The 20,491-nt window shown below is 42.1% G+C and overlaps 1 protein-coding gene across 2 annotated transcripts in view; it reads right to left on the bottom strand.

The window, feature by feature from the left end:
- Positions 1-16,551, bottom strand: part of LOC134340626 (cyclin-dependent kinase 6-like) — a 34,350-nt gene extending 17,799 nt beyond the window's left edge. For both annotated transcript variants that reach the window (XM_063038073.1, XM_063038074.1), the window contains exons 1-3: positions 16,305-16,551; positions 3,970-4,105; positions 2,969-3,136 (exon numbers count right to left, since the gene is read on the bottom strand). In XM_063038073.1, coding sequence (XP_062894143.1) covers positions 2,969-3,136; positions 3,970-4,105; positions 16,305-16,525 — 525 coding nt within the window. In that variant the 5' untranslated portion in view covers positions 16,526-16,551. The remainder of the gene's footprint in view (positions 1-2,968; positions 3,137-3,969; positions 4,106-16,304) is intronic.
- Positions 16,552-20,491: the final 3,940 nt, after the last annotated feature.

Genomic DNA, 20,491 nt, shown 5'->3' with positions numbered 1-20,491 from the left:
GGATAGGGGTGTCATTCCAGTGATGGTGAACTGCTGCAGTCTGAGTGATAAATGTACATCCCCTCCAACAGCAGCACAGCATTTCTGGCCAATGATGATGAGGGAAGAAAATCCCCTGTGCTCCATCTGGGACAGTGTGTGAGTTAAAGGGGAAGATGGTGGTGTTACCAAGTGCCTGCCTCCATACCCAAGACAGTACACATATATCATATTCTCCCATGAGGGAAAATGACCAGTCCATTGAGTCTGTGCTCGTTCTCAGAGTGATCCCACCAGTCGCATTCTCCATTTATTGGTTTGTACCCTAGTCTACCTTACCTGTCTATCAACTCCCTTTGTCCCTCCCCCAGAAGTAGTTTAGCATATTCAATTAACTTATCATCACTTACCTGCTCTTGCTCTACCCCTTCCTCTCACCTCTTACCGGTTATCTCCCTTCTAGCTTTCAATCCAGATGAAATGTCTTAATCTGAAATACCAACTCTCCATTTCCCTCCCCTGATGCTGCCTGACGTGATGAGTTCCTCTAACAGATAGCTTCTTGCACCAGATTCCAGCGTCCACAATCTTTTGCAATGCAACCTACCAACCCAGAAATCTTTGAAATTCAAAGATTCAAAGCATATTTATTATTTATACAGTATACAACCCTGAGATTTGTCTCCCCATAGACAGTTACAAAACAAAGAAAACCATGGAACTCGTGCAAAGGAAACCTAACCTGCAAAAAAATAGAACAAATCATGTAAATAACAAGAAAAATACAAGCAAAAAACACAATATAAAACATCAAACCAGAGTCTTTGAAACAGTCTAGGAATGTTCAGGTTAGTTCAGTTCAGTTTAGTGCTGTGTTGTTCGCTGGTGCAGGCCTCAAATCCAGTCTGCTCCAATCAAAATCGCACAAAACAGCAATAAAAAAGCAGTAACCAGAATCAGAAAAACATATAACATGAATTGTAGAGTACAATTAAACCTTGCCCAAGATTGGAGACTCCGGCACCATCCTCCATCAGCAGCAGTGAGGGCAAGAGAGACCAGTCAAATGCATGCAGATGGCGCTGAACACCTGCTTGCCTTCCGCTCTCGTCCTCATTGATTTCCATCTTCCTCAACTCTTTAATTGTCGAGAAATGGAGTCGATCATGGGCCTGCATCCCATCTCCAGGCTTCTTGGCCTCCAGGCTGCACACTCCACTTGAAACCTCACCAAACTCCCTTGGACAGCAAAGAGCCAGGTCGCTCAATCGGCCCGAAGACACACCGTCAAAATGTAAATCACAGGTTCCAATAGTAGCAGAATCCGATTTGAAAGACGAAGAAGTAAAAGAAGCAGTTTCGTGAACTGTCTGAAGGACGTTGCTTTGTTTGTTGGCGCCATGCTCTTCTGAAGTCTTTGGGATGTGGAAGGAAAGCTGAGCACTCAGAGAAACCAATGTGATCCTAGGGAGAACATGCAAACTCCAAGCAGACAGCACTGGAGGTTGGGACTGAACCCAGGGCCATTGGCACTTTCTGGGTTAGAAGCTTCTCAGCACCTACAGCTGGGGCACTAAATGGCCATTGCGGTCACGCGCCTACAGCTATTAACTTCAGTAGTGTCAGAGGCCCAAGATGTCTTTCCTTCATATGCTGGGCCATTGCAGAGTGTCACAGGGAACATCGGGCAGGTCCAGGTTCTGTAGGTCCAAAGCAGGTCAAGGCAAGGGTCATCAGCAGGGGATTGGTGCAGCCTAGGAGTGCCCCTTGGTGGTGGCTTGGTGTATGTGGCCCACATCCACTGATTGGTGGACTGGGAGGTGGAGGTCAAATGATAAGTGCTTGCTTTATTCGGGATGGTGAAGAGGACTAGTGCTTGGGAATGGTTGATTCAGATACATGTGTTGAGTTCCTGGCGTTGATCTGGGATCTGCTCAGGGTACGGAGAACACAGAACATTATAGCAGAGTACAGACTCTTCAGCCCTTGATGTGCTGATCTTTTAACCTACTCTGAGATCAATTTAACCCTTCCCTCCCACATAGACTTCTGTTTTTTCTATCATCCATGTGTCTCTTTCAACCGGTTGAGGGATCAACGACTCACATGGGTCAATACAACCTAATTTTACCATGTGTTTCTGGCATGGAAAATGGTCCATTTTCCCAGGTGGTGGTAGCTCGAAGAGCAGCAGTGAAATCGTGGGAAATGTCCACCCTGCAAACACTGGGAAAGGACAACTCCACCTGACTGGATTTCTAAACACATCCGCTTCCTTTTGGGCTTGTGAGGGGTATGTCCTCATCATCCACTGACTTACTTTCTGTTATTCCGAGGTGACTGTATATTGCTGGGATAGATGGTCGTGAAATATCAATTATTAGTGAAAGGCCTAAGTTCGGGTGAGGAATATTGGAGGGGTGAGTGGGAGTAAAAGTCAAGTTTATTGTCATACGCGCAAGTGTAATGAAATGTTTGCTTGCAACAGCATCACTGACATAGGATAGACAATACTCACAAGAAAAGTATTAATTAACCACAAATAACACATAATCTTTTTACAAGAAAGAACACAATTCTCTCTTGTAACCAAAAAAAGTAAGTCCACTGTGGTGCAAAGTGGTCATGGTGTTGCTACACTGAGGTAGTGATTAGGGTTGTGCAGGTTGGTTCAAGAACCGAATGGCTGAAGGAAAGTAGCTGTACTTGAACCTGTCGGTATGGGATTTCAGGCTTCTGTACCTCCTGCCTGATGGTAGCTCTGAGGAGACAGCATGACTCAGATGGGTTGGGATCTTTGATGATGGGATGTTGTCTTCCTGAGGCAGGGATGATGATGGGGAGGAATGTACCTGTGATGTATTGAGCAGAATCCACTACTCTCTGCAGTTTCTCATGTTCCACCTTTCTGGAGTCCAAACTATCTTCACATTGTGAGATGCACCAGCAAGACAACACCACAAAAATAGGGAGTAGACAACAGGCTTACCACAGGTGTCAGTGCCACAGTGACGCTGTACATTCGTGCCAGGCCAAAGTCTGCCAACTTCAGCAGGCCGCTGTTTGAAACCAGAACGTTCTCTGGCTTCAAATCTCGGTGTATCACACGGTTTGAATGGAGAAAATCTAAGCCTGTGAAGAGCTGGTGTACCATGTCCTGAATGCAAAATGGGACAATGTTAAAATCAGGTTTAGGAAAAAAAAATTACACTGCATTTCCCCAATTCCGGTAGAATTTATACAGTGGGATATTTCTGACAATTCATGTGTTTGATATCCAGGGCAGTGCATTCCAGGCACCTAACAAAAAAAAACTTTCCTTGTGCATCTCCTTTGAACATATCCCTGCTCACCTTAAATGCATGCGCTCTGGTATAAGAATTTTGACCCTGGCAAAAGAAGATACTGGCTACTGGATCAACCTCCAACATTTCACAGGCAGTCCCTTACTATGGGTGTGAGCCACAGTGGTGCATCATTTCCAACCAAGATCATGGAACATGGGGAAGGGGTATTGTGGTAGCTGGTCATGCTTGTGTTGAGTGCCCATTGCCCAATCACCGTGATCCATGACTCAGAAAATCAGGACAAATCTCACTATTCCCCCAAACTACAACTCTAGAGATTTCCAAGTACCTAAAATGTCACTCCAGTGCCCCATGGGATCACCAGATGGATGGATCTGGCTGGTTAAGGATGTGGAAAGCATCATCAGCTGGTCATTACTTAAGTTAAATGGACTGCAATTTGAAGGGGTCGGAGGTAGGGGAGGGGAGCACATCCAATAGTATGGGATACATTTACTGCCAGCAACCACTGACCAGTACCTACATGCCAAAATCTTCCAAACGCAACAGAAATCAGGCATGATTTCAAGATTTCCCTGCCCTGAACGATTCTCACTAAGATTGACTATTTTTCACAGTTTTCCAATACACAAGGACTCTGAGATGAGAAAACTGTTTCAAATTCCAATGATAACCCACCTACCTTTACTTTGTTCTGAAGAAGCCCTGGCTCCTGAACTTTTGCAAGGAACACTGATAAATCCTGCTCGATGAGTTCAAACACTAGTATCACTTTCATTGTCTGATCCGTCTGGTGAATAAGCTCAACATCAAACAATCTGAATAATAAGGGAGAGAGTCTTCACAGCAGCAAAACTCAATTTTGTCTAGAAAACCTGCAGATGCTAGAAATCCAAAGCAACACACACAAAATGCTGGAGGAACTCAGCAGGTTGGGCAGCATCTATGGAAATGAATAAACAATTGATGTTTCGGGCTGAGACGATTCTTCAGGACTGGAAAGGAAGGAGGAAGATGCCAGAACAAAAAGGTAGGGAAGGGAAAGGACGATGGCTAAAAGGTGAAGCCAGGTGGGTGGGAAAGGTAAAGGGGTGGTGAGGAAGAAATCTGATAGGAGAGGAGAGTCAACCGATGGAGAAAGGGAAGGGGGGGGGACCCAGAGGGATATGATAGGCAGGTGAGAAGAGGTAAGAGGTCAGAATGGGGAATAGAAGAAGAGCAGAGGTGTAGGAATTTTTTTTAAATCGGAAAGAGAGACTGATATTCATGCCATAAGGTTGGAGGCTACCCAGATGGAATATAAGGTGTGGCTCATATTGTTTCAATACAATCTGCTGAAACACAAAGAGGCATCATGTACTTACAAGTTGAACCATTAAAGCTAGAAATATCAGAGAGAAAATCTGCAGATGCTGGAATTCCTTGCACAACACTCAAAATGCTGGAGGAACTCAGCAGGCCAGGCAGCATCTACAGAAAAGAGTACAGTCGACATTTCGGGTTGAGACGTCAATTGTACTCCTTTCCATAGATGCTGCCTGACCTGCTGAGTTCCTCCAGCATCTTGTGTGTAAAGCTAGAAATATGGTTACTTTGGATCCATTTTACGGAGCACTTTCATTCATTTGGCTGTGTTGTAAGGAAATGGCACAGTGTCAGAGTTAGTAAACTTGTTGCCCCACAGCTCCAGTGATCTAGGTTTGATCCTGACCTCAGAATCAGAATCATTATCACTGACCTACAGTACTGTGTAAAACTCTTAGGCATACATATACAGTATATAGCGAGGGTGCCTAAGGCTTTTGCACAGTACTGTAGTAATTTAATGTATTGCACTGTACTGGTGCCACACACACAAAACAAACAAATTTCACGACATATGCGAGCGCTGATAATCCTGATTCTGATATGGGTCTCTATTGTGGTCTAAGAGTAGGAAGGGGGCAGAGAGAGGGGAATCATGGTTGGGAAAAGAGGAAGGAAGAAGGGAGGAAGCACGAAGCACAGAGAGACATTCTGCAATGATCAACAAACCAATTGTTTGGAATCACCTTGCCAGGTATCTCAGGGCTGGATGTGTCTGCACATGTGCCACACTCCCATGCCCGTTACTCCTTCTCTGCCACCTGTCCCACACTCCTCCTGTGGAGCTCCATCCTCGCCATTCACAATGCCCTTTGCTCCCGCCAGATTTACAAACTCGCTCTCCGCTCCACATTGACAAATACAGTATTGTGCAAAAATCTTACGCACCCTAGCTATATATATATATATATATATATATGTGCCTGAGACTTTTGCACAACACAGTATGTCATGATTTTTTTGTGACAGCAATACATTACGATACAAAGAAGTCACTGCAAGTTACAGTCAATCAATACTTCAAGCAAAAGAACAATACTTCAAATTGTGGACTCTATCATCAGGGGAACAGACAGACGTTTCTGTGACAGAGAGAGTTTCTGTGAGACGCCATGATACGTCCTTGTTGCCAGGTCAAGGATGTCTCAGAGCGGGTACAGAACATTCTTAAAGGAAAGAGTGAGCAACCTGAGGTCAAAGTCCATATTGGTACGAGTATAGGAAATGAAATAGTATATTACAGGAACAGACTCTTCAGACTACTGTGTACATATTGACCATGAAACCTATTTAAACTAATCTAATTTGTCTGCAGCGAACTGTGTCAGAAATAGAATCAGAATCAAGCTTATTATCACCAAAATGCGTTGTGAAATATGTTGTTTTGCAGCAGCAGCAAAGTGCAATACACAAAAAAAATTACTGTATTTCCAATTTAACTTACACACTCAGTGGTCACTTTATTAGATACATCTGCTGACTCATTAATGCAAATATCTAATCAGCCAATCATGTGGCAACAACTCAATGCATAAAAGCATGCAAACATGGTCAAGCAGTCCAGTTGTTGTTCAGAACAAACATCAGAATGGGGAAGAAATGTGATCAAAGTGACTTTGACCGTGGAATGATTGACAGTGCCAGATGGGGTGGTTTGAGTAACTCAGAAACTGCTGATATCCTGGGATTTCCTCGCATAGCAGTCTTAAGAGTTTACAGAGAATGGTGCAAAAAAAAAACCCAAAAAGCATCTATTGAACAGTAATTCTGTGGGTAAAAATGACTTGTTAATGAGAGGGATCAGGGGAGAATGGCCAGACAGATTCAAGCTAACAGGAAGGCAACGGTAACTTAAAGTTCAAAGTAAATTTATTATCCAAGTACATAATGTATATGTCACCATATACAACCCTGAGACCCAGGCTTAAGAACTCCATTTGGATTGGAATGCAGTTGTTGTTGCTCACTTCTATTCTTTACATGATTTGTTTTGTTTTTTTTTCTCTTTCTCTGTGCACATTGGGGGTTGGTCTTTTTTTAATTAGGTTCTTTCGGGTTCCTTGCATTGCAACCTCCTGTAAGCAAACAAATCTCAAGTTTGTATAACTTATACATTCTTTGATAATAAATGCACTCTAAATCTTTGAATCTTTGAGATTCATTTTCTTGCAGGCATACTCAGTAAATCCAAGAAATACAATAGAATCAATGAAAGACCGCACTCAACAGGACAGACAATGTGCAAAAGGCAAAAAACTGTGCAAATATAAAGATAGAAGAAAATAATAATAATAAATAAATAATAACTATAAAGAACATGAGATGAAGAGTCCTCAGAAATGAGTCTAAATGTTGTGGGAGGAATTCAGTGACGGGGTGAGTTAAGTTGAATGAAGTTATCCCTTCTGGTTCGAAAGCCTGACGGTTGAGGGGTAATAACTATTCCTGAACCTGGTAGCGTGAGTCCAGAGGCTCCTGTGCCTTCTTCCCCAAGGCAGCAGTGAAGAGAGCATGACCTGGGTGCTGGGAGTCCCTGATGACTGATGCTGCTTTCCTGCAACAGTGCTCCTTGTAGATATACTCAGTGGAAAGGAGGGCTTTACCTGTGATGGACTGGGCTATATCTGCTACTTTTTGTAGGATTTGCTGTTTCAGGGCACTGGTGTTTCCATACCAGGCTGTGATGCAGCCAGCCAATATACTCACCTATAGAAGTTTGTCAAAGTATTAGATGTCATTGTGAATCTTGCTACTGTGCTTTCTTTGTAATTGCACTTACGTTCTGGGTCCCAGGACAGATCCACTGAAATGATAACACTGAGAAATTTAAAGTTACTGACCCTCTCCACCTCTGATCCCTTGATGAGGACAGGCTCATAGACCTCTGGTTTCCTCCCCTTGAAGCCAATAACCAGCTCCTTGATCTTACTGACATTGGGTAAGAGGTTGCTGTTGTGGCACCACTCAGCCAGATGTTCAATCTTCCTCCTATATGCTGATTCGTTGCCACCTTTGATTCAGACAGTGCAATCATCAGTAAACTTAAGTATGGCATTGGAGCTGTGCTTAGCCACACAGTCATAACTGTAAAGTGAGTAGAGCAGGGGGCTAAGCACACAGCCTTGTGGTGCCCCTGTACTGATGGAGATTGTGGAGGAGATGTTGTTGCTAATCCAAACTGACTGGGGTCTGCAAGTGAGGAAATTGAGGATCCAACTGTTTAAGGAGGTATTGAAGCTATTTGATTAGTTTTGAGGGGATGATAGTATTGAATTCCAGGCTGTAGTTGATAAAGAGCATCCTGATGTATGCATCTTCACTGTCCAGATGTTCCAGGGTTGAGTGAAGAGCCAATGAAATGGCACCTGCTTTTGAACTGTCGTGCTGGTAGGTAAACTGGAGCGGATCCAAGTTGCTTCTCAGGCAGGAGTTGATGTGTTTCATCACCAACCTCTCAAAACACTTCATCACAGTGGATGTGAGTGCTGTGAGATAGTCACTGAGGCAGGTTACCATGTTCTTAGGCACTGGTGTAATTCAACCCTGCTTGAAGCAGTTGGGTACCTCAGATTGCTGAAGCCAATGGTCAAGATATCGGTGAATACTCCAGCTAGTTGATCAGCACAGGTCTTTAGTACCTGGACAGGTACCCCATCTGGGCTGGATGCTGTCCGTGGGTTCACAATGCTGAAGGATGCTCTCATATCAACCTCAAAGACTGAAATCACACGGTCATCAGGGGCCATGGGAGCTTGAAAAGCTTGTTCCATATTTTGACGATCAAAGTGAGCATAGAAGGGATTGAGCTCATCTGGGAGTGAAGTCTTCTTGTCACATATATCGCCTGATTTCACTTTGTAAGATGCAATAGCATTCAAGCACTGCCATAACTGTCAAGCATCCTTCATTGATTCAAGTTTAGTCTGGAATTGCCACTTTGATCGTGAGATGGCTTTCCTGAGATCATACCTGGACCTCTTGTACTTTACTTGGTACCACAATATTGGTGTGCAGAACAGCATCTCTGAATGCACAACAACGTTGAACCTTGAAGCGGATGGGCTACAGCAGCAGAAGACCATGAACATACACTCAGTGGCCACTTTGTAGATACAGGAGTTAGTGTACATGGGTTCATGAACAGTTCAGAAATCTGATGGCAGAGGAGAAGAATCTGTTCCTAAAACATTGAGTGTGGGTCTTCAGGCTCCTGTACCTCCTCCACTTGATGAGGGTCCTTCATGATGGGTGCCACCTTCTTGAAGCACCACCTTTTGAAGATGTCCTCAACGTGGGGAGGTTTATGTTTGTGATGGAACTTAGTGAGTCTACTAATTCTTTGCAGCCTCTTTCGATCCTGTGCACTTGCAGCCATCACGCCAGGCAGTGATGCAACCAGCCAGAATGCACATCCACAGCCACTGTACATCTGTAGAACTTTGCTAGTCTTTGGCGAGATACCAAATCTCTTTAAACTCCTATTGAAATAAAGCTGCTGGCATGATTGCACCAATGTTTTGGGCCTAGGAGGAATCCGCTGAGGTGCAGTAACTGCACACCCTGTCCATCACTGACCCCTCAATGAGGACGGTGCTGTTTGTTTGGAATCCATGCATCCTTTCTGCAATATTATATCCAATTCTGATTTTGTCCCACATCCCACAGACATGTATTAAGCAGGTTAACTCACCACTGTTAATTGCTCCTGGCACGTCAGAAATAAAATCTGGAGGGAGTTGATGAGGATGTGCAAAGAATAAAATGGAATTAGCATAGGATTAGTGCTAATAGGTGCTTGATGGGCAAAATGTCAGGTTGACTCTAAGAAAGAAGTTTAGTTCTACACTGAATGTGTAGCATTCCATAAGCACTTCCTCTCACCCAGCCACTTCTCCCTGTTACAAAATCCTAACATTCCCTTAAGTGCTTCTCTGCCTTCTGCAAAAATCTCAGCTTATTTTTGAACCCAGACATTGATCACCAGGCACCTGACTTGCTGCTGAGATCAAAGTTGCACAAAATGAATTGGAACTGTCACCGTCAAAATTTTGACCCTCTTGCTACAAGCCAGATTAACTGGGCAGCATCAGGCAAGCCTCAAACAAGGACTGAACATGTGCTGGTAAAGGTTAACCAACATTTGCTCCAAATTATTGAAATAAAGTAGGCTTTGTGTCTGATTCCACTCAATAAGATCATGTCATTCCCTGCGCCTTATGTCAAAAAAAATTTCCTGCCTGATCCCCACATTTGGAATTCCTTCGTGATTACAAACCTACGGATTTTAGCCTGGGATATATTCAAAGATCACAGCTTGTTGGAGAGCAGAGAAGTTTCTCTTCACGTCAAACCAAAAGGGCCAATCTCTTATCTGGACTATGTCCCTCATTCAATCTGAGAGACACAAGCACCTGTCAGAATTGTATACAGCTCATTCTTCTGAATTGCAAGGTAATAGATGTAACCACAGAACAATGAATGTGGCTCATTCTGAATCCTCTCCTGAGGAATGCGTCTCCATTTCCTTCCATTTGGCAAATGAAAACCCAAAAATGGGATTTTTATACATAAACTACAAAGACCAGCATAGAATAAAAATTTAAATTGATGAAAAACACTTCTTTGCATTATGGAAGAATCTGTTGAAAATCAAAATGATTTCAACTATCCTTCGTGCAACCACAGACAACTTAAAACAAGAAACTTAGAACTTCAACTGACAAAACATACAATTCTTATAATATAGAAAAAGACTATAATAATCTAGTCAGACTAACAGATTTCCAGGACCAGTGGATTTTACTCCTAATAATAAAACTTTCAATTAAGCTATTTTAAGAGTATAACAGTTTCCAGTGAACGCACAGCATTTGAAAGGGAACAAAGTAGAAAGCGCCCTGAAAACAAGGCACCAACCTCTTGGTGAACTTAAAAGATGCACAGGGACGCCAGTGAGCTTAAAGGGAGGGCAGGAATCCCAGTGTCTTTAAAGGGGTAAAGGGGCTAGAACCCTGATCGGTTTAAAGGGAGCAGGGAAAACGCGAGGGAAAACAGGGGTTAGTTTAAAGGAAGCGCAAGAATTGTGCTTAAAATGAGAATGGTAATGGGACCCCAGTTTATAGTGAGCAGGGGAATGGGACCCCAGTGTGCTGATAGTGAGCAGAGAAATGAGACCCCAGTGTGTTTATAGTGAGCAGAGCAATGGGACCCCAGTGTTTTTATAGTGAGCAGAGAAATGGGACCCCAGTGTGTGTATAATGAGCAGAGGAATGAGGCCCCAGTGTACTTATAGTGAGCAGAGGAATGGGACACTATTGTGTGTATAATGAGCAGAGGAATAAGACCCTGGTGTCTTTGTAGTGAGCAGAGCAATGGGATCCCAGTGTGTTTATAGTGAGCAGAGGAATTGGACCTTAGTGTGTTTATAGTGACTATAGGATTGAGGCCTCAGTAAGCCATTTGCCAAACCATTGAGATTTCCAGAATATTAGAATTTTACTGCATTTGGATGGTAGAATTATAAATATTAAATTTTCCTGAAACATCAGGGATAAGTGGGAGAACATTCACCAGATGAAAGGATTGTTCTCTAAAGAACTGAGCAGGTTGAACCTATACTCATTGGTATCAGAAGAGACTTTATTGAAATATATAAACTTCTGAGGGACTTAAGAGAGTTGATGGTGAGAGATGTAGATTTTTTGGACTACTACGGGAAACGAGAATGGGAACGGGCAAAAAATAAATGAAACTCAGATAAAATTAGATCACTCTTAGTGGTGGAGAAGGTATGAGGGAACTATGCCTATTCCTATATCTTATGTTCTAAGTTAGGGGTCGCCAACCCATCGATCGTGATAAACCGGTCGATCTTTGAGACTTTCCCAGTAGATCCCGAAGAAAAATCAAAAATAAATACACAAATACAGTTGTAATGTGAGCATTATAAAAGTAATACTAGTTAGGATAATGGTAATATAGCAATATTTTTGCTATAAAGCTGTTTGTAAAGAGAGATTGTTTCTGGGTTGCGGGGGTTTAGTTCCGTTCTTTCTGCCTAGTGCGCATGTGTGTAGTTCCCCCACCATGCACCACGTTTTCAGCGCAGCCTGTGTTGCATCAAAGTGACCAATCAGGTCAGAAAAGAGTACAAACTTTCGCAAACATCAATACACGGCAGTGTCCCCAACCTCCGGGACGCGAAGCATGCAGTGGTGCAGCGATAGTCGGGATGCACACAGCACATTTTTAAGAAAAAAAGCCGAAATTAACAAGCTAATTAATTAGGTGCTGCCTGGCACGTAAATGTCGGCCCAGATCAGAGGCGATGCGATCGGCAATCGCTCGTGATATCCTGATAGCATGGTGGAGGCTCCATGAAAGAAGGTGAAAACGTACAAATTCCATCCAGAATGGGAAGAGGAATTTCTATTTACCTTGGTGAAAGACAAGTGTGTATGTATGTTGTGCCACCAAATACAAGCTCTGACTAAAAGAGGGAATCTGGACCGGCACCACAACACCAACCACCAGGAATTTAAAGACACCTACCCCCCCAAAGAGCACAATTCGTGCCTGGAAAGTTGAGCTGAAATCGGGGTTGAAGGCCCAGCAATCGTTTTTCACAAAACATGCTGCTCAAAATAAGGCTGCTATTGAAGCATCATTTCCTGTAAGTCACCTTTTGGCTGAACACAAGAAGCCTTTTACAAATGGAGATTTATTCAAGGAAGCAATGGTCATTACCGTAGAGACTGTTTTTAATGATTTTAAAAACAAAAACGACATCACAACCGCAATACATAATACACCGCTTGGCTCTGCAACAGTGACAAGGAGGGGTAGAGTCACTGTCAGAGGACGTGGATTGACAAGTGTTAAAGGACTTGTCACTCTGTGAATATTTTTCACTGCAGTTCAATGAATCCCTGGATGTAATGCAAACAGCTCAGCTAATTTGTCAGAATGGCTTTCCAGGATTTTACAACAAAGGAGGACTTCCTCACTCTTTTGCAATTAAAGGTGAGGATATTTACAATGAGTTTAAAAAATATGTCCGTGAAAATGACAACCCCATTCATAAACTGGTGGCAATAACTACTGATGGGGCCCCAGCAATGCACGGTGTGTGCGTTGGTTTATAGCACTAAAAGACAGTGCCTACTTCGGGTCAACTTATCTATGTGAAACTGCATTTTCACAGATGAAAATTATTAAATCTAAGTACAGGAGCTGACTTACTGACAGACACCTCACTAGGATTGCCAACTTTCTCACTCCCAAATAACGGACAAAAGTAGCAGTCAAATCCCAGGACATTTGTGTTTACCCCGAGAAAGACTACCACGACCATGAAGTCTTGCGCAGGCACCTGTGTGCGCATGCGCGTACGTGCCAATTTCTTTACCCCACGAATCGGTTTTGGCTTAATCTTCATAATTTCTACTTTATATAGGCTGTGTATTTATCATATACTTCCTGCTTTTACTATATGTTAGTGTTATCTTAGGTTTTATGTGTTATTTTGTATAACTTGGTATGTTATGTTTTTGGGTCTGGGAACGCTAAAATTTTTTTTCCATATAAATTAATGGTAATTGCTTCTTCGGCATAAAGCATTTCAGCACGAAAGGTTTCATAGGAACGTTCTACCTTAGCGGGGGGAATACGGGACAGTTGGCAACCCTACACCTCACAGACTGTCTCAGACTGGCTGTCTGTAGTTATGAGCCAAATTTCAGGGAACTAGCAGAAAATATTCAGCCCTAGTCATCACACTGAGTGCAACAGTCAATTTTTATTCATTTATTTTTCGTGTTGAAATAAAATTAAATAACAAAACTTAGAATTAAAGGTGTGAAGTATTGTAATATTTTTAAAGGAAGACAGCTATGGCCTGTTTGATATTCTAGTTACAGTGTTTACTTGTTTGAATTAATTTGAAAGTTTGACAAACATATTTTGTGTAATTCAAATACAATTCACCCAAATAAAACGCCTCAAATTGGAAGTACAATCTGAGCTGTTTTTTCTCTAAACGATTTAGTAAGTAGATCTTGCCTTTCACCGAGGTCCAGGTAGGGGATCTTGGCTTAAAAAGGTTGGTGACCACTAATCTATATCATATGGTCTTATGGTCTAATGTAGCCTTCATGAATCTATGTGTATTAAATGGCCTACTTACCTTTGGTCCTGTCAACTGGACAATTCCTTCTTCATCCCAGAAGTACTTGCATTTCATCTGGAGGCTATTCTGCTCAAATGGACAGCTTTTCACTCGCATGAGAAATTGATACAAATACTAAGAATGCAACTTTGATTTTCACTTTGGAAGTCCAAAACCTAACCATTTTATCATTAGTATTTCTATTCCTTATCCTTGACTTTTATTTTAATATTGAGTAGACAGATTACCTTCTCAATGGCTGACTTTTCAGCCTTAAATACAGCTGTCAGAGCAGAGAAACATATTCATGAGAGGGAATATTAGGAAACGTTAAATCCAGCAGTTGCACATACTTAATTTGAATGTATCAAGGTCCCACTTCCTGCATTCCCTTTACACTCATTGGGGCTTTGTCTCCAAGCTCCTTTTAAACTCACCAGATCCTGATTTCCGTGCTCACTTTAAATTCACCAGGGTCCTAGTTTCTTACTCCTTTTAAACTCACCAGGGTCCTGATTCTCGTGCTCACATTGAACTCGGTAGGCTCATAGTGCCTAGCTCTGCTCATTCGGACTATATTGTTCCTTCATCGCAGGGTATGAGCTCTGGAATGGTCTCCCCATCAGCTTTGCAGGCCTACCTTCAGAAGGACTTCAATGGTACAAGATGATGTCCCAGCTCCATCTTGGTATGTGTTTATTATTATTGTTACTTGTGTCAAGATACAGTGAAAAGCTTGTCTTCCATACAGTTTATACAGACTAAATCATGACATAGTGCAGTGAGCTAGAATGAGGTAAAACAATAACAATAAAGAATAAAGTGTAAAAGCCACCGGAAGAGTGCAGTGCAGGTAAATGGTAAAGTGCAAGATCATAATGAGGTAGATTGTGAGGCCAAGAGTCCATCGTATCATACAAGAGAACCATTGAAGAGTCTGATAACAGTGGGATCAAAGATGTCCCTCAGCCTGGTGGTATGTCCTTTCAGGCTTTTGTATCTTCTGCCCAATGGCAGTGGTGAGAAGAGTGAACGTCTAGAGTGGGTGAAGTCTTTGATTATGCTGGCTGTGTCACTGAGGCAGCAAGAAGTATAGATGAAGCCCATAGAAGAGTGGCTGATTCCTATGATGTGCTGGGCTGTGTCCACAACCTTCTATAGATTTTTGCAGTCACATACAGGGCAGTTACCATTCCAAACAGATTGCTTCCTATGGTACATCGACTAAAAGTTGATAAGAGTCAACGAGGACATACCAGATTTCTTTAGCCTCATGCAGAAGTAGAGGCACTGTTGACCTTTCTTGGTCGTGACATCAATCCGGTTGGACCAGGACAGTCTGTTGATGATGATCAGAACTAGGAACTTGAAGCCCTCAACTCTCTCAACATTAACACCACAGGAAATAAAGTAAGGGCTGAGGACACAACCTTTTGGAGCATCAGTGTTTAGAATAATCGTGGCAGAGGTGTTGCTGCCTATCTCTACTGATTACAGTCTGTTTTCAAGGGACATTTAGGGATGGGCAATAAATGCTGGCCTTGTAAGCCTTATGTTCACCCCCAAAAACTGGAAAGTCACTGCAGGAATCCAACATGTGCACAGCAAGCTCTTATAAACCGTATAGTAACAATGTCTGTAGTGGTATTGGCATATGTTCAGTACTGCAATGGATTATCCATCTTGATTTTGTGTTCCCAAAACCAAGTCCTAATTTCTGCATTGGGACTTGAACCTATCACTTTAAACAAAAGTAAGAATTCTAACCCGTTGATTTATTCCACCCAACTCCCTCGTGCAGAAGTACACCTGCCTGGTTGATAAAAGCTCGCTGCTGCCTGCAAGTCTGATTATACCATCTTTCTGCTCAAAAAGAGGTGCATTTGTATTAGCAGCAGGGAAATCAATCAGAAAAGAAGGTCCGAAAGGATTCGGAGTTAACACACGCAAAATGCTGGAGGAACACAGCAGGTCAGTCAGCATCCACGGTAAGGAATAAACAGCCAATGTTTCAGGCCAAGACTCTTCATCAGGACTGGAAAGGAAGGGGGAGAAAGCCAAAATAAGAAGGTGGGGGGGAAGGGAAGGAGTACAAGTTGGCAGGTGATAGGCGAAACCAGGTGAGGGGGAAGATAGGTAGGTGGGGGAAGGAGGTAATAGGTGTTGAAGAAGAAGGAACCTGAAAAGAGAGGAGAGTGGACCATCAGAGAAAGGAGGAGGGGCATCAGAGGGAAGTGAGGAGAAGAGAAGGGGTAAGGGGGGAGCCAGAAAGGTGAATGCAAAAAAGAGAGTTGGGTAAATTACCATAAATCAGAGAAATTGATGTTCATACCATTAGTTTGGAGGCTACCCAGATGGAATATGAGGTGTTGCTCCCCCAATCCAAGAGTGCCCTCACTGGGGGAGTAGAAGAGGCCATGGATCGACATGTCAGAATGGGAAAGGGCAGTGGAATGAGCAAAGATTAGGTAAGTTAATAATCTTACCTGATGATGTTTGGATGGTCAAAGAGCTCTAATTGTTTTAACAAAGCCACTTCACGAATTACAACCGTAGGGATGCCCTCTCGTGTTCTTGGAATTGCTATCCTTTTCAGAGCCACAAATTTCCCATTACTTTCCAGGTCTCTGGCTTTGTATACTTTTCCATACGCTCCTTCTCCAATCTCAGCCAGGAGCTCATAGCGGAAAGAATTACTGTTCCCCATCCTCAACCAGTGAGCAGTTGAAGGACTGTCCATCACTACCTGAAAGAAACAAACCTCATTATCAGTGAAACGCAAAGCCACTTCAAACATGCCAATCAGAACTTTGAAAATCTTTTGGAACAACAAAATATCAAGTCAAGTCAAGTCGTCACTTTTTATTTTCATTTCGACCGTAACTGCTGGTACAGTACACAGTAAAAACGAGACGACGTTTTTCAGGACCATGGTGCTACATGAAACAATACAAAAACTACAGTGAACTACGTAAAACAAAACTACACTAGACTACAGACCTACCCAGGACTGCATAAAGTACACAAAACAGTGCAGGCATTACAATAAATAATAAACAAGACAATAGGTACAGTAGAGGGCAGTAGGTTGGTGTCAGTCCAGGCTCTGGGTATTGAGTTTGATGGCTTGGGGGAGAAACTGCTACATAAGTAAACAGCTGAATGGCGGCGTCCGGGATTCCGTCGCTTTCCGTGCTCCCGCCGGGTATTTCATTGGAGTCGGATGTAGTCCAATTTATTGTCCAGGGAGTGGACATTGGAGAACAGAATGGACGGGAGAGCCAAGAGAAATATTTAGTGAAAGCAAGTATTTTACGTACACAGATAAAATGCAGAGTAAAACATATGACACCTAAGCACGTAGGATCAATTAACAATAAACTTTTAAAGATCGAAGCCGCAAATTGATTTATTACACTGGACAACTAATTTTTTCTGAAGTGTTGCTTCCTCAGAATTTTTTTTTTGTTTATGATAGACCTCTTGCAGCCAAACACAAATATAATTTCAGACTACTTGCATCATGTAGGAATTTGGAGAAACAAGAAATGAATTTTTATTGAATATAATGTCTTTACTTGCATACCGTGCTGATAATTTGCAATAGTTTAACTAAGCTAAAGATGTTTTGTTGATGATTTTCGTTTGCTTCTTGCTTAAGTATCTAACAACAATCACCCAGCATTGATGGATTCCAGTTGCCTTTATACTGTTTCTCCATGGCTGCAACATCCTGGTGAAACCTTTTACCCTGCTCGTCACTGATAGCACCAAGATTTGCCAGGAAGAAGTCTAAATGGGAATGCAGAAAATGGATCTTTAGTGACATGTTGCACTTCATGGTTTTTGAAGCATGTTGTCAACCAGCTGCATATAGTTTGGTGCTCTGTAGTTGCCAAGAAAATTTTCAACATCCTCGAATATCTTCCATGTGATTTTCTCTGATCCCACTAGAAATTCTTCAAATTGCTTTCATTGATGACCTGTCTGATTTGTGGACCAACAAAAGTGCCTTCCTTAATCTTGGCATCAGTTATTCAGACTTGAATTGTGAACTGAAATAACAAGTATAGGTGATTTTTTTAAAAAAGATGCATGATAGGGAAATTTCGTGGTGATTTTCATGATCAGCGGCCCAAAGCCTTAAGATACACCCAAAAGTATTCAGCAAGCAAAATCTTTGTTGTCCAGAGTTATTAATCTGTTTTACTCAGATATTTTGCCATTTATGAGTGGTCAAACTTTGGGAAGTTTCCTGCAACATCCACCCACTACCACCCCCACCCTCAGTCTCAGCATTATACCATTGTACACAGATTCTGCCAGGACCAAGGCAGTGTGATCGAGTACAGAGATGTTCCTCAACCTGTTCCATTAAATCTTTCTGCAGATGTACAACAGACAGCATTCTGACAAGTGCATTACCACTTGGTATGGATGCTCCAATGCACAGGATCAAAAGAACCTGCAGAGAGTTATAGACTCCATCTACTCCATCACAGGCACAACCTCCAAACCTCCCCTCCCTCCCTCCCCCCCCCACCATTGAGGAAATATTCCAAGACGTGGTGTCTCAAGACGACGACGTTCAGCATTAAGGACCCTCACCAGCTGGGGCATGCCCTCTTCTCATTATCAGGGAGGAACAGGAGTCTGAAGATCTACGCTCTACATTTTAGTAACAACTCCTTCCCTCATGCAATCAGATTTCTGAATAGTTCAGCAGCACTTCTTTGCTGTAATTTATAGCACTGTACGGCTGCCACGAAACAACTGATTTCAGAACATACGTCAGTGATAATAAACCCAATTCTGATTCTGAAATATCTCTACTCAGTTTGGTTTGAGGATGAACGAGCCCCAGGCACTGCAATGTGGGAGTTCGCCAATTCAAGGGAAGCTGTCAGCGATTCCTGCAAATTCTGACATCTACAAGTCAGAGAGCGCGCCAAGCTGCTAATGAAGATACAAGAGCTGGAGTCTGCTCAGGCTCCATCAGTGTTCCAGGAGGGACCATCTCAAATAACAGGAACCAACCAGGTTTCAAATCTGAAACAACTCTGGGTAAAAAGCAGTATACCATCATTTAATTTTAATATAAGCCTTGCATTGGCAAAACCTGCAACCATACATTCTAGGTAAGGTGCATAAGTGCAAGTTAAAAGATAGCTTCTTTCTTTTCTCTGGATTAATTGTGGGATAACCTGACAGAAATCTTGAATTTAAGAAAGATTTGGAAAGATAGATATTGAGAAATTGTTTCCCCCTGCAGTCAAGAGCAAACAATAGAGCCATATTAAACAGAAAAACTTTACAAGGATTGTGACAGGACTCAAGAGACAGAGTTATACCAGAGGCTGAACAGGCTAGGGGCTTTCTTCCCTTCAGCATTGGAGACCAAGGGGTGATCTTATAGAGGTGCATTAAATCATGGAAGACATAGATAGGTTGAATTCATTGTCCTTTTCTCAGGGCTGGGGAATAAAGAGCTAGAGGGAAAGATTCAACGGGAAGTTGAAGGGCAACTTTTTTATATTGTGTATGGAATGAGTTGCCAGAGAAAGTGGGTGAGGCAGGTACAATAACAGCATTTACAAGACAGTGGTGGACAGATACATGGATTGGAAAGATATGGGCCAAATGGGCCAAGCTTGGATGGGCAATTCCTTGGCATGGACCAGTTGGGATGAAGGGCCAGCGTCTGCACTCTATGACTATGAGCATTACTAAGGTTTCATGAAAGAGGAAGTGAGAGGAGGGGATCCAAAAGGTTTGGGTGAATAGGTTAGGAAAAGTCCCCTCAGCTTGGATTTGATCATTAATTCTCCATATATTACAGCTGCCTCTATTGCCCTTTTCATTACCAACCATGAAAACAGAGGTTATGAGTGTTATTCATGTTGTAATTCAAAATCACCATGCATATCTCCATTTTATATTTTGCAAAAACGTGCAATAGTAATAATGCTCATGGTTTTTTTTTAAAAAAAGTCTGTGCTCTGCAAATTCCAAGCAGGTTATAATGCATAGAAATAACCATTTTGTTTCCACTGCCTTTGTTAAACGAAGCACTCCTACCGCAGCACATTTTTTGCCATCTACTTAAATGCAGATTATTCCGCGATTTTGATGACGAACCTCAAATTTGCAAAATGCATAAATAAACCAGACGTGTCTCTATCAATATTCAATAACCATGAAACTTTTTTTTAGAAATATGTTGATAAATCCTACCTCAGTGCTGCTAAATGCGCAAAGTGTTCAAAACCAATTGCCTTTATTCCGTTTCTGCAAACTTTTCAAATTGGCAGTTATACAAATCTATGTTTTGCAATTATTTCAATCCACTAAAAAAAAGATATTGCCGTTTGTCCTGAGACTTCACCAGGACGTTGCAAAGGAATTCAACTTTATACTTAAGATTTGCAATTGATATAGAAGGGCCAACTCTTCTCCAAGCTATTCAATTTTATCATATTGCACAAGTTACAACTAAAGCAATTACTTAGATACATGTTGCAGAAGGGTACAGCAATTATTGAAAATAAGCCGTTTTGCAAATTAAAGATTTAAATGCTCATACAGATTCCAACTTAAAGATTTAACTTGACTTCTTGACTTTACAAGATACAATTTCAAGAAGAAACGTGACTTGAATTCTAATTTGCAGAAC

Source organism: Mobula hypostoma, chromosome X1 (assembly GCF_963921235.1).
Source record: "Mobula hypostoma chromosome X1, sMobHyp1.1, whole genome shotgun sequence".
In the NCBI taxonomy this organism is placed as follows: Eukaryota; Metazoa; Chordata; class Chondrichthyes; order Myliobatiformes; family Myliobatidae; genus Mobula; species Mobula hypostoma.
This window is presented reverse-complemented; position numbering and strand designations above follow the sequence as displayed.